The sequence below is a fragment of the Phalacrocorax aristotelis genome, chromosome 6 (genome assembly GCF_949628215.1).
Source record: "Phalacrocorax aristotelis chromosome 6, bGulAri2.1, whole genome shotgun sequence".
In the NCBI taxonomy this organism is placed as follows: Eukaryota; Metazoa; Chordata; class Aves; order Suliformes; family Phalacrocoracidae; genus Phalacrocorax; species Phalacrocorax aristotelis.
Window position 1 is genome coordinate 13,679,661 of NC_134281.1, and position 14,540 is coordinate 13,694,200.

The 14,540-nt window shown below is 42.9% G+C and overlaps 1 protein-coding gene across 9 annotated transcripts in view; it reads right to left on the reverse strand.

Annotated features, from left to right (window-relative positions):
- MGLL (monoglyceride lipase) overlaps window positions 1–14,540 on the reverse strand; it is a 110,363-nt gene that overhangs the window by 62,576 nt on the left and 33,247 nt on the right. For 6 of the 9 annotated variants that reach the window (XM_075096024.1, XM_075096023.1, XM_075096029.1 and 3 more), the window contains one exon: window positions 5,130–5,268. In XM_075096024.1, coding sequence (XP_074952125.1) covers window positions 5,130–5,268 — 139 coding nt within the window. Of the gene's footprint in view, window positions 1–5,129; window positions 5,269–5,840; window positions 6,152–6,358; window positions 6,632–14,540 lie in introns of those variants that run through there. The other 3 variants (XM_075096028.1, XM_075096030.1, XM_075096025.1) reach the window with 3 other exon arrangements.

The following is a 14,540-nucleotide window of genomic DNA, read 5'->3' on the forward strand; positions in this document are numbered from 1 at the left end:
CAAAAGGGACAGTTTAATTACAATTATTATTCCCTTTGTTATTTGCCTTTTTCCTTGGGTTCCGTGGAATAAAAGGCAGATTTGCTTCTGTTGAACATTCCTTTGGGACTGAAAAAAATTATCCTACTAAAAAAGCCTGTTGGAAATATCTACAGCAAGAATCAAAGCTGCTCTCCTGTCTGTCAGAGTCCCTCTCATGTAAAGCTGGTTTGCTAATCTGCCCATCCTCTTGAAGTGGATACGAAATAAAAGGATGCTCCCATTCACAGTGAATAAAGCAGTCACATGGAGCAAAGAGAACATGGGCATTAACGGAATGGATATATGGCTGATTAATAGAAGAGAGGCTTTAGAAACTCAGGCAACAGCAAAGCTTGGAATGTTGATTCGACAATGATAATTGTTATTTCCCCTTTGCACTTTGTACAATGTGATCAGACACAGAGATGGAGCTGAATTCATCTTATGACAAACTGTGCTGACATCAGTCACTTTGCACCACACAAATCTGGCCCTGTGCGTTAGTTTGAAGTTGACCTCATTAGTACAAACAAAAGTATTCTTCAAGAGTGACACAATTAGAAATTCCTGTAAGTATTTCCAGAAACTAACACCACACGGTATAATTAAAGACATTATAATTAGTGATTTGATTCACTTTGCTTTGACTTCACTTTGGTTTATTTATTTATTTATTCATTTTGGAAGGGTTTTAAAGTCAAATACAACTTTGTCATCTGCTCATGCTGGGAGCTGTGCTGTTCTTCTGGAAATGCCATGGAAATTATGGTAATGAGGTGCCAAAATCAGCAAACAATATTCACAATTTAAGGGCCAGTTCAAACATAAAGGCAGTTTGTATTTCTGCACCACAGGCACTTCTGCAAAGACCTTGAGGAAGAGAGAAATATATTTTCCCCTTATTGGCTTGGCCTTTCGTTGCTGACAAGTCAGAATGAATGACAGGCATTTTTGAAAGAGTAAAACAAATTTAAAAAGTAAATAGAAAAGTGGGTGCTTTCTGTTTAATTTTGTATTTTTAATCACACTTGTCAGGTATAGAACTGAAAGAACCCCTACAAAGACACTGTTTACTCAGACAATTGCGACTCTGATTACTTAAACCATGGTCATGATGTCTAAAGTTGAGCCAACCCATTTTAGTGTACATTAACAATCAACAAGGAACGCATCTGTGACCCACACGTGTCTCAGCTTCAGGCAGCCTCCTCAGACAGACCACTTCAGTTGCTGGCAATCATTTAAGTGCACCTAGAGACCACTACGTGGAGAGAGACACAAGCATCATGCTAACTAGCCAGATAATGATTCCTGTTTGATAGATGAGGAAGCTCAGACACAAGGATTTCAGGAAACTGTATTTTCAAAAGCGTCCTCTAACTACAAGTGTCTCAAGCTTCATGCGTCCAACCTAGAGCGGCTGATCTACAGGGAGAGTTTTCTCTATCTGAAGTCAATGGTGGCTGCAGGTTATTAGCACCTTTGAAAAAACTACTCTGGGTCAATAAATTTCACAGGATTTATCTGAGGTCAAGCAGAGAGGCTGAAAGTGCCCCAGAACAAACTGTTTCTGCTTATCTAGGCAGAGACAGGAACAGCTGAAGCATCCAGAAAAGGCTACAGGGCTACAGAACAGAGAGAAAAGAAGGTCATCTCTGAACTTCTCCAGGCCCTTTAGGGGCCTCAAAGGAAATGTCTTGACTTCTCCTCCCAACTTTCCTTCCCCTTCCTCATCCCACCTCTATTCTTAGTATCTTTGTCCAAGAGCTGGGAACAGAGCATGGTTTCTTAATTCCTCACCTCCTGTTACCTCATATTTTGACTCACACTGCTCAGGGTGGTGGCAGAGGTTTTGACCTTGCATGGAGCCATTGTTTTTGTTTTCACAAAGACTGCTGTCCCATTAAGTAGGATTTCCTCAGCTCCTGGGACACACTATGGGCACAAGGTCAGTTTAGTTTGGTACCAACAATTTTTTCCTCCAAACAACACTACACAGTCCTGAAAACAGGGCCAAAGAGTTACCTGTTTTCATGCTCCACAAATCCTGCTATTGGCATAATACATGAAACCACCACCAGAACATACTGCTTTTTCTTCCCTGCTGCCTTCAACAAGACCACTTAATTACATCTTAAGATGAAACTGGCTCAACAAGTTGGACTGCTGGCCAGGTTAAGGCGCACCTGCACTGCTGCCAGCGGATATCAAGACACCCGGTTTCCAGTTCCCAGCTCTGCTGCTGGGAGTGACTTCCCACCCAAAAGCCAAGTGGAAAACACTGTTGCCCTCCTTCCTTAGTCCCATTACTACCTACTCTATCTACCCCATCTAATCATTATGACATCTGAGTGCCTTTGTGTGTCAGCTTCCTGTGAAGTAATCACCTAAATCCCCCTTGAAAACAAAGCGGACCCTGCTGAGGAACTCACAATAGGTGCCTTTCACTCACAGGACAACCTTGGCCTCGGTGGCACTTCTAACAAAGCTTCCATATGTGCACCAGTATGGGCTGAGCAGTCAGATCAACAGCACACAGGATCAGAGCCTGGATATTTGTGAGTGTGAAGCAAAAAAGCCTTACAAAATTCCCCCATCTTCCTGACAAATAATTTTTTAATAAAACATATGCTACACATTAATCTGCCACAGCCTTTATATATCTTTGTGGGGCTGTTTGAGGAGATAAAAGAGAAGCACCAGCTCCAAGGGGCAATGTCTTGTCAGTCGGCCCCACTCTCAGAGGCTGCCTAGCCATTGTTTGCTCTTCAACCCCAGGCTAGGACTAGTTTTTAATTTTTCCTTTGGCAGATATCCTGTTTTTTCCCCTCCCTGGGGGAGGGATCAAGATGATAAGTTCTATTCTAATAGAAGACCAGTCAATGATAATCTTTGGGCATCTGCAGTGAAGAGGTATTTCTACAGCCCTAGCTAGGATTAGATGCATAATGGATCAATGAAAGATCCCACCGTTCGACGGTTATAGCGTCATTCATTAGCGTTAAGATTTGAACCTGAATCAACAATTGAGTTAGAAGATAGAAAGAATTGCCTTCAGTATTTGAAATAGAATAAATTGTAACAGGCCTGTAAAAGTCACCTGAGGTGTCTCTCTTTCTCTCCCCATACGTACATATATATCACTTTTGCTGAACATTTAAAATTAGATGAAAGTTGCTGAGCCTCTACATATGAAGCAGAAAAAGCTGAGCTACTTATGAAAAGCGAGAAGGGAAAAAAAAGTATGTATTTTTGATTTGCCTATCAAAGCACTTCAAGAGCATTCTTGACTGTAGGATCCAGGCACTAACTTGTTATTCAGTCACCATCTCTCTCATACATAACAATGCAAAAAGAGCTAATAATAAACAGTACGCCCCCTCCTTATACACAAACACACAAGTGCAAACACACACATAGACATGCACGCACTTAGGAACCACTTGTAAATGAGCAACACTGATCCCATCCACTTTTGTTGTCACAAAACTACCTAACACAAGCTCGCTCTCAATTAACTGCTTGGTGCACAGAGCCCTAAAAAAACCCTAAATGACCCAGAGGACTTAGACACCAAGTTTTAACTCTCAGCTCTTTATCATCCTTTCATTTCTGGATCAAAGACCCATCCACTCACTACTAATTTGCTAAGAAATTAAACATGAAAAAAGAAAGCAATTCCACAAATGGGTGAAGAACCTTGTGGGCAGTTAATGATTAATTAGAGTTACAATACAAGACAGTAGAAGCTTCTTTTGATAGCATTTTTTTTCTACAGAGGAAATCTTCAGGTTGGCACAAAGACTATGTAAAGCATCAGTGCCAAAAGCTTTCCTTGTTTCTGAAAGGCAGTGAGCAGAAGTAACTACAAAATCTCTGTGGACCAGGTGATCTTAAGCCAAGACCCATGTCCTACAGCCCAACCAGTGCAATGGAGCTATAGTGGGGTGGCTGCACTGTCCTCCTCTCTGCAGAGAGTGTACTTTGGTGCTTGCCCACCTCCCAGCTGTATCTTATTCCCATTACCCCTTAGTTTGGCAGGCATAAAACCCAAGGCCAGCTAACTTGGACCCATATCGACCTCTTTGCACGGTTGCAGGCGGATCTGGACACAGGATGATGTTTAACCTGTTGGGTCATCAATGAAGAAGTTTAACTCCCTACTACAGCTTGAGTAACCTTTTCCTGTGACTGTTATCTAGCTCTATAAAATCAACATAGCTTTTCCTGTTGGCTTGCAGAAAAAAAAAAGATACTAAAACAATATCCAGGTTTTTATGAAGTAGATACCTATGTAACTAGTGGTAGCATAAATACACGCCAAGCCGGCAGACACTGGGAGGAAGAAGAAGAGATCACAACTATGGAAGGAACAGAGATAGTTTTCTATAGCAGATCATAATCAGCACACCATCAGCACAGAAAGCTATTACAGTAAAAGGATTATTTAAATTATGACAAAAACATTAGAGAAATTTCTCTATCTGTTCCTTGCCCATGTTTTTTACTGAGGTCAGTTTTGAAGTTGCAGTTGCCAATGAAAGAGCTCCCTAAATCATTCACTAACTATAAATAATTTTTAAAAACCCCAAACAACAATCAAAAAGCAATGGAGTCAAACCATATTCTCTCTGTTGCCCTGAGATTTCAGCTGCTACTGTTGAAACTGAAGTCAGATACTGATGTTTAATTTGTTGACGCTGAGGAGATCGGAAAGAGTAGACATCCCTAAACCTGTATCCCACCCCTCCCTGATTGCCTGTGCTATTAGTTGAAGATAGTTGTTAATTGCTGATAGGCATCAGGCACCTGCATGTGCCGCTTGGTAGCACAGTGAATTGCCAACCAAGCCAGCTGTGTATGAAATGACAGTAACTCCATGTTTTACATCTGTATGGCCAACTTGAGCGAGTAAAGGTTTGGAGAATAGAGTCTTTACTGTATTCTGAGAGAGAAGGGTCTCTCTCAGATGAGAGAAATCTCTCTTAAAGCTCTGTAAAGCTCCATGCACACAGCCCTGTAACGCCAGTCAAACTACAAATAAGAATTACACAAATAGAGTCCTATTTACTGGTAGTAAAAAAGGACATTTGCTTGAAAGTGCTCACCTGGGAGCTGCTGCTGGCTTCCAATACCTGCAGAAGAGATACTGCCCATCAGCGTTGATGATATGGGGCAGGTCTTTGTACGGGATGTTTTGAGGACTCCGCTTTGGTGAACTTTCCTCTGGCATTCTGGAAGAATGACCTGCAAGGTGTCGGAAGAAACAAGACATACTTTAAAGCAGGTGAGAAGACAGAGGCTGATGGGCTTAGTAGCCACAGGCGTTCAAGAAAGTCAGTCAGTAAGGCAAGCACTGCTGCTGGAAGTCTCCCTCCATAACCTCAGCCAAAAAGCCCCCAAAATGTTTACTGCTTTAAAACAGAAATGTAGCATTTTACATTCAGAAAAGGGTCACATTTTGGGGGAGGGCATTAGAAGGGGGGGAAGGAGGGGAGATCAATCCACCATCACTACTTCATTAGAGCTTTCTCTCCCCCACTTCTGCCATCTGTGTTTATTTTGCATCATTTTGTGAAACGGATCCTAAAAAGAGTATTTTAGCTGCAATCAAGTGCGGATTGTGCAGCAACAGCTACCGATATGAAAAGACAGCTGCATATAAGACTTAGGTCTGCCTTAAGATCTCCAAAGAACAGCAGAGGGTACGCAGCAGAGGTATCTGCCACCGTGTCATCATTAGGATCTTCTCTGACATCTCAAACGGGAAGGTGGCAGCGGTGGGGAACGAAACATTTCCAGGAGAATTTGCAACAAACCTGTTTTCATCCTGTGCAAGGGTTTGCATTCTAGTGAGGAGCCGGCATCGCAAGTCAAAGGCAAGCAGATAAGGCTTTTTGCATCTCGCTGCGGAGATGCGTTCACACCCCGCCAAGCACGCAGCCCCCACGGCCCCGGGTGGGTGCCCAGCGGGTCCCTCCCGGGCAGCTCCGGTGCGGCGGGCGGGCTGCGCGGGGCTCGCCGCCGCTCCTCTCCCCGGCTCGCTCGCTCTTTGAGGAAAGTCGCTTGGGTAATTCACCACTTCTTGTTCATTTCACCACTTTCCCCCCCCCCCTTCTCAAACAAATTGCGTGTGTGGGCTGAAGTGGCGGTGGTGGGAGGGGAGGCTGGGAAGGGTGGGGGAGAGGGAGGGCCGCCGAGTGGGAAAGCTGCAGTCCACTTTCCAGAAGCTGCTGCACGCACATCAAAGGCACCTTGAACACATGCAGCTGGAGCAGCTCTGAAAGTTCCTGCCGCTGCAGGTTGTTTGCAACTTTACTTCCTTCCTGCCACTTACTGTTCGGAGGCCGCGGCGACGGGGGGAGGCGAGGGAGGGGGAGACCTTTTTCTCAAAGCGATCCCCGCTGCGAAGCCATCTCGCGTGTAAGCGCGGCTTCCCCAGCCCCTCGCTGCCAGCCGGGGAGCGGGAGGGAGGGGAGGAGGAAGAAGAGGAGGAGGAGGAGGAGGAGGAGGAGGGATCCAGGCACCGCCGCGCTCGCAGGTCGCAAGCCCCGCACACGCATCCTCCCCAGCGAAGGGGAAACCGGGTGGCTCCGCCGCACGCTGCGCACCGGCGGCTCCCGGGGGGGCGGGGCGGCGCTGCCTCCCCGGCGGGGCCGGGCCGGGCCGGGCCGGGCGCCGGCCGAGCGAGCGGCGGGCAGAGCCCCCCGGTGCGCCCCGAGCCGCTTGGCTGCGAGGAGGGGGGACAAGCGACCGCCCCCCTTCCCTCCCCACGGCGGCCCGGCGGGTGGGTGGGTGCCCACCCGCCGAGGCTCCGGCTGCCTCCCCGCAGCGCTGCCCGGCAAGCCCGAACACCGGGCTCTCGCCGTGGGAGCGGCCGCTCCGCCGACTGCGGGCGGGCTCAGGGGGCCACGAGTGACAGCCCGGGAGCGTGGGAGGCTTTTGTGCGCCGAATTCAGAGCGGGGAGACTCTGAAGTCCTGCTGCCTTCTGGGCTTCCCAGGTCTGAACCGCTCTTGGTAGTCCCAAATCCAAACCTCACTGTTTGTATGTGCGGCTCTTCAGACTTTGAAGCCACTCCGGAAAGATTGAGCCTTTCAGAGTATGAGTTTCAGTTGAGAGGAGCACCCAAGCCCTTTCCTTTTTGCCCTCATTCACAGTAGAGACAATTTATAAATACACCATACAGTCTATACGCACATACTCTAATAGTGCACCTAATCACCATAGATTATATGCAATACATGTGTTGCATCTCTGTAATTTCAGATCTCTTTGATGGTATGTGATACTTGCTTATAACAATTGTCACAGCAAGGTTCCCCGAAGTTAAAATAGCTTCCCAGCCTTAAGGCATGCCAGTACTGAGTTTTGCCATTTAATACTGATAGTAAGTGCTTAGCATTTATTGAGCACTTTTAAATTGTTTATATTAAGGGCACAGATTCAGGCATTTTATGCCTCATTATGATAATATTATAAACTTCAAATTTTACATGCCTACATATACTTAGATGTTTTTTTAAATCTAGGCAGTGTGCTCACTGAGGCCAAACCTGGGAACAAAGGCTGCGGGAAGGAAAGAAATATATGCTAACAATAATAACAATAAATGCAAAACCTCAGAGATGACCCATATAAAAAGAAAAAGAAAATAAAAACCAGTTTTTTTCCTCTTTCAGTGCCAATTATATTAAATGCCTGTGGGGGTGGGGGGTGGGGCATATAGTTATAAATGGCAAAAGCAAAATTACATATTCCTCTAACTGCTGTTGTTTGGAAAAAAAAACCAAACCAACATTCATGGTTGTTTATAATGAGTGAGATTTAGGTCAGATGGGGTCTTAACCAGAGCCCTGGGAGCTGTACTTGGAAGTGTACTATTTGCTAGGCCAGCTACTGTCTAAGCACGGATGGGTGGAATTAAAGAGCTATCGCAAACCAGCTTCAGAGTTGGAAGAAGCAAGAACATATATATTTATTTGAAGGCTACAGATCAGATAATAACTGGATTAAGAAGAAAAGAAAGAAGGAAAGAAGCCTCTTCCCCTGCTAACACAGTTTATCTGCCAGGAACACTTTACTGCTTTCCTACAGCCATCCATGAAACCTGATGCCAGGAACAGGGTCCTCTCCTGCTGTGGCGCTGGAAATATCTGAGTTCCCAGGGCCAAAGAGAAGTGGGGGGAGACAAGGAAAAAAATTTCTCTCTAAAATTCAGGATAAAAATAGCGTGTCAAAGCAAATGACCTTTGTTGGGACACGAGGGTGAGATCCTATCTTTGCAAGCCTGCCCTGGTCAGTCCAGATACATGATTCCCTTGATACCCTGTTAACCTCCGTGTAGCTAATATTGGAGGCAGCAGGACGCTGGTCCAACCTACGCTCTCTGCCAGGCCTGGATTCTCACCATTGCACAGGAGCAGAGGATCAGCCAACCCCTCCTTCCCCTCTCCCCAGCTTCCCTGAGCCCCCAGGAATTTGAGGACATTTCTTCTCCTATGTAGCACATCCTCCCCCATCTCATGATAACATCATGAAAACGAATGAGAAGCAACAGCTGACTAGTTACCATATTATTTTGTAGAGTTTAAGCTGTGAATGAAAAGCCACCTGAGAAAACTGGATTGGGTCTGAAGAATTCACCTAGCTGATATCCAAACAATATACAGGGCTTTCGCAGAGCAATTATTGCATGCTGGCTCCCTGTGAGAAATCAAAGGGGCGTCTATGCATGCAGTATTTATGAGACTGTAACATCTTCTCTTGTCTCTGTGGAGTGAAATACATTTTGGAAATACAGTTTAAGCTAAATCAACTTCTTAATAAAAAATAGAAATACACTTGGTGAATCTTTAAACTAACTCAGTAATTGCTTAAGCCTTGTAGGGGAAGGTGTTTGGTTTATTACAGGCTGAACCCTGCTTAGTTTAAGCGCCTCCATTGACTCCCAAGATACCCACAGGAGTATAGAGAAAAGGATTACGCCCTCAAATAAGGTAAATTTTAGGAAAAGAATCAATTGCTGAAATGATAGAGAAAACACATATAATGAAAACTTGTTATAACAGAAGGGGGGAGAGAGAATGGGCTAGAGAGAAAAGAAGGGAGAGAGTAGGACGGATGGGAGGCAGCATGGCAGGCTGGTGTGTAATTCTGATGGTGGGGTAAGGGAATGAGTGAATGAGTTAGGGTTTTCTTTGTCATTAGTCTTTCATTCACAAAATGGATTTTTAATGGAACATATCCTCTTGTCATGCAGTGGTAAATAGACATTATGCGATCCTTCTGCTCTGGTTGACGATACCATACTCTTAAAATTGATAAGGAGTATTTTCATTTGAGAAGTGGATTTTATGGGGTATGGGTGCTAAACCATTTGGGACTCTGCTCACCAGGACACAAAGAGAACTTTTGCCGACAAGAAGGAGGAACAAATAATAGAGAAAGAGGATGCAATAATGAAATATTTAAGCAGTATGCAGTTATGGAAGAATCTGCTCCAACAGAAAAATGCTTGAAGTTACAGTAGTCAGGGAGCAGCTGGAGGAGAGCAACAGACAGCACAAGAGAGCACATGGGAAACAGTGGGAGATGAAGCATGAAGAGGAAAAATCCAGAGAAAAGCAAAGAAACCAATGCCACTAAAGCTGTCAGTTTGGAGTCATTATTTTGGATTTACCCTTCTCTTTGGCTATATTTTTATTTATCCCTAGCTGGAGTCCAGGCATTCAGCTTTACTATTTGTGTAGTCTGCCTTTGCTCACCTGCTGGTATTCCTGAATAAGACATGTACAGGGAGGAGACAGGAGTGGGGGTTGGGATAAACTGCTCTCGTTTTCCTATAAAATACCTATTTTAATGCCTTGCAGCCAAAAAATAAACTTGGTGTCAGGCAAACTGGACTGAGGAAGAAAATGTTAAAGGACAATATTCTTTTGATCAGGTTAAGCTTAACAATATCAGGAGAAATTATAACTACCTTGGCATTGGTCTGCAATTCTGCAGTGTCACGTACCTCTTCACAAATTATTGCCAAGTGAAATGGAGAAAGGTTGAAGGGTTAGCGCAGGGATATCTGAGTACGACATAGATTGTTCGCAGGCTTCCACTGATTTGTTGCCCATCAGTAATTTCACTTTCCCTAATCAGTGGGAATAGAATTATTAAATTAAGCTACAAGTGGTTTAATACCCCTAGATGCAAACTACAGTCAAGTAATAAAGTATTTTTACGATGTAAATGAAAAGAATTAGTGGTAAAAATAGTCCTAATTTTTTTGTAGGTAATAAAAATTCTGCAAATCATGCTGTCATTAGAAGTCACAAAGCTGTGACTACAAACAGTAGCATATGAGTGAAGTGATTAGTATCTTGCCTGTGCTTATTTGACAGGACCAAAAGTACACACTTGAAAATACACTCTTTGAATATAGGTTTCAGTCCTTTAAACTGATGTATATAAGATGACCCATCCTACATAGATGCTAATTTGAGAGCTGGTTGTTTTTAATTACAGAAGCAGTACACGTTTTGTTTGGGAGTTCATTTGGTGTTTTTAATTAAAAAAATGCACAAGAATATTAATACTGGATTCTGAGACATTCTTAGTAGGAGATATATAAAAGGCATCCCCCAAAGGTGAGAAATTCAAAATGGAAGGTGGAGATTCTGCCCTAAAGTTTTGTCTGTAGAGGGGAAGTTGATAGAGTTATCCTAGCAACCCTCTTGCTTGAGAATAACTCTGCCTTGGAAATAAATATGGTTTTTATAAGAGTTGTGTAACCTTAGCGGTGTCCCGCCAAGGGAGCTGATCCGCACTGGGTGCTGCAGAGAACAGCTCACTGGTGGGTGCTCTCAGGTGCACAAGCCCCCGGTTTATAGGCATCGCAGGTGAGTATTGCAGGTCTCGGGCACTAGAGGGCACAGCCACAGCTTCTCCGTGCCCTGGCAGCGTGTGGACGGGTTAGCCCTGCCAAATTCCTCTTCCTCACGAATTATTATTACTTTAAAAATAATTTTGCTTTTTATCATGAGAAGGTTTTCTTTAAACATTTGCCTCTTTTTATCTCTACAGCCCAGTGTTGTTTCTAAATAAAAGTTTCCTGTGCTGGTATATAATTAGTCCAATTTTCCTTCACTCACATCATGAGAATAAACTTCAGTGGTTTATACGCTGGACAAGCACATTGCTGCAGCACTTGAAGGGAAATCCTGTCCTTGTCACTGTGAGGACAGACAGAGTAACGAGTCTGTTGCAGGATGGCATTTCCTATTTTACTGCGATATGACTACATGCAGCCATATTACTATTGATAAAATGTTGGTCACCTCGGTAGAAACAGGGTTTTTATGGCAGAAGGTATAATTAAAAGGCATCTTAAAGGAAAAGGTTCTAAGCTTTGAATTTTAATATGCATAAAAATCAGAATAAGACAACGTTCTAAATTCTTTCTGAATGGAATTATGGTCTCAATTTTGAGAAGTACCTGACCATTCCTAGTCTCATTTCTGTTACTAAGGATGGCTGCATAATCCTCTGTACAAACCCAGCATCATTGTATCAGGGCTAAATAATACAGCCAAAAGATAGAGCTATTCTGTCGTGGTTAGAGTGGTGCTTTATTTTGGTAGCCAAACTGGAAGCATTGACTGGAGAAGAGTTATTATTGTGCCGCCTGGTTTTCTTGCTGCTTTGCAATTGACAAAGCATCATTTATCATGCTTTGCATTCCAATTTTTCTTTGCATGTTTTCCAGCTCATCATAACATAATTATGTTTCTGTTTCTTCCAGCCAGGGGCCGATACTTTCTTTTACTAAGACAACAGCTGCACTGCACAACCTTGATGAATCCCCATAAGGGTAAAATGTGTCTGTGGTGCTTGTTTCTGCCTTGGCAACCCAAATGTTCAAGCTCTTTTTTTATGAAAAATGCTGTTCTAAAATGTGCCCAACCCTGATGCTTTCATAGCATTTCTCAAAATGAGGTTTTATATTGTAATTTAGACTTGAAATATTCAACATACTGGCTGGTTTGTAATTTTAAAGGTTTCTTTTGTAACATCTCTTTTTATAGTGTTTATAGGTTCATAAACACTGGAATGGAATTTTAGAGGGCCATAGTTACTGATGTGCAATTTATTTTTTGAATTAAATTGATTTTATATGTGAAAATCAGCACAATCTGGAGGTCTACTTTATGCTCCTAAAAGGTACCTTAAGGGAGCTTTCGTGGTACAGGTGAATCATTTCCTTACTTGGCCTCATTTGGTCCAGCCACACTGCAGTGTAAAGGTAATTATACCAGCCCTGTCTATGAAGTGCATTAACTGCTAGTGATAGAAAATGCTGTAAAACACACATGGTATTTTTATTAGTAGTTACTGAGATATTTTATTTAACTCTAATTTAGTACTTTGAAATTTCAAAGTACTTTGGAAAGGAAGGACAAAATTTCTGACGGGGGGAAATCAAAGTAGGGCTTGATGCTGGAGGCAAGCTGAGGGCAAAATCCATTCTTAATGTTCCTGATTTTGTTTACCCAGTTATACTGTTGCTAACACCAATCTCATATTGAAATCTATCCACCAGAGCATTGTGAACAACTGAAGCAGTAACTTCTTCCGTTGTTAAAGATTATCCAGACTTGCAAGTATTGGGAATATTGTGTCCCAGACAAACCCACAGCCTGGATAACTACGTTCTTCAGGGCAAAATTTTCCCTCCAATTTTGCTTTCTATCCTAATTTCCTGGATCTCCATGACTTGAAGATTGGTTGTATTTATATATAAAATTACAATAACTCTGTACATGGAGGCAAGACCTTTAGCTCATATGATCAGTCCTATTTACATCTACGTGTGCCATGATCTAAGGATACTTCGGGATATTTGAGCACGAGGGTGTATGTAGCAACGTTTTGGTCCTGTCAAACATATTGGTTACTGACGTGGTTGCCTGAAAGGCTCTTAGATGTTGATGCACCTGCCCAGCCAGGGCTAACTTCATCTTCTATCCATAAATGGTGCATGTAATTTTGCTGTTGTGAGAAAAGGTAGCAGGCTTGTTGTTTTAGATATACAATGAACGCATGGCTCATAAGAACAGTTTGCCTGGTGCTGTTTCTTCCCATGGTAAATTCTGGCAGATTCTGCTCAGATATATTTTAGCGCTTTTTTTCTCATTTATCTTTGGCTTCTTTACTCAATCCACTCACACACATTCAGTGTAAGACGTGCATTTTCTTTCTGATTCATGTACAGTAATTACTTCCTAACATCTGCCTAACACATTTTGTAAGAAAAGTAACTCTGCAAATATTAAGAAAAAAAAAAAGTATGAAATCTTTGAAATCTCTGTTACTAGGGTTTGTTATCCACAGCTGACTGGATTCGTTCCCAGCCAGGAAGCTGGTTCAGCAAAACAGCTGCATTAGTTATTTAACTGGAGGCCTGATTCTGCTCTTGCCCATGCTGAGGTAAATCAGGAGTAGTACTGGAGAAAATAAAGAATATCCGTGGTGCAAAATGCATATTGGAGAAAAAGTAAGCATTATGGTTTGGAACAACAAAAGAATTCTAGCAGATACTCTGCCATCCTGGTATAGGTGTTAGGCAGTATCCTCATGTCTTACAGAAACCTTATACCAAATACACTGCTCACTCCTTTATATATACTGTGGTAGCACAAAGCGGCCAACAAAATTACGGCTCAGTTGTGCTCAGTGTTGCACCCTAATACCGTGAACTCACATGTGGCTTATTCTGTACTAAGCACCCCATTCACTACTGTTTGCATGTGGTTCATAACTGTTCCCTCCCAGTTATTTAATTTTTACAGTATCTGCTACAATTTACTTTATACCTTATAGTGCAGGAAAACACACTCCCTGTTTTTCATCTTAGGCTGAATTAATGCATGTAATAATTAACCCAGAAGTACACTTAGATAAAGGCAATGTCAAATTAGGAGCATTGCAGTGAAAAAGGGGACAAAGCATCCATGGGCTAGAGTATTTCCTATATAAGGTGACAATACTATATCTCAGGACAACAGAAGATTGTTACCAGAGCCTCATGTGCTTTAGAAATGGACATCCTCAATCCTCAAGGCCTTTTAACCCCCTTTGTATTTGATATTATTGTAAATTAGCAGCATGTGCTGTTAATAACATCAAAATCGTAGAACCATAGAATGTCCTGAGCTACGGTATCTGAAAGTTCACGGCCCAACCCTCATCCTGTTTCCCCCAACACAAGATATCTATTAGATCTTGGCCATAGTCATTGATTCTCATGTAGCAAAGGTATCTGTGGTTTTGTTTGTGCTTTGGACTCATGAGCATCCCCAGTTGCTGTGGCCTGATAATGTCAGTTCCGATTCCTGTTACAGATCTGTTGATGGGGCTTCCTGAACTCCTGTGCATAGGAACCTTCCAGTTCACAGCACTATGCTTTGATACCTGCATCTGTTGATTATTTTTAATTGTTGACTTCCTAGCACATTACTGAATCTTCTC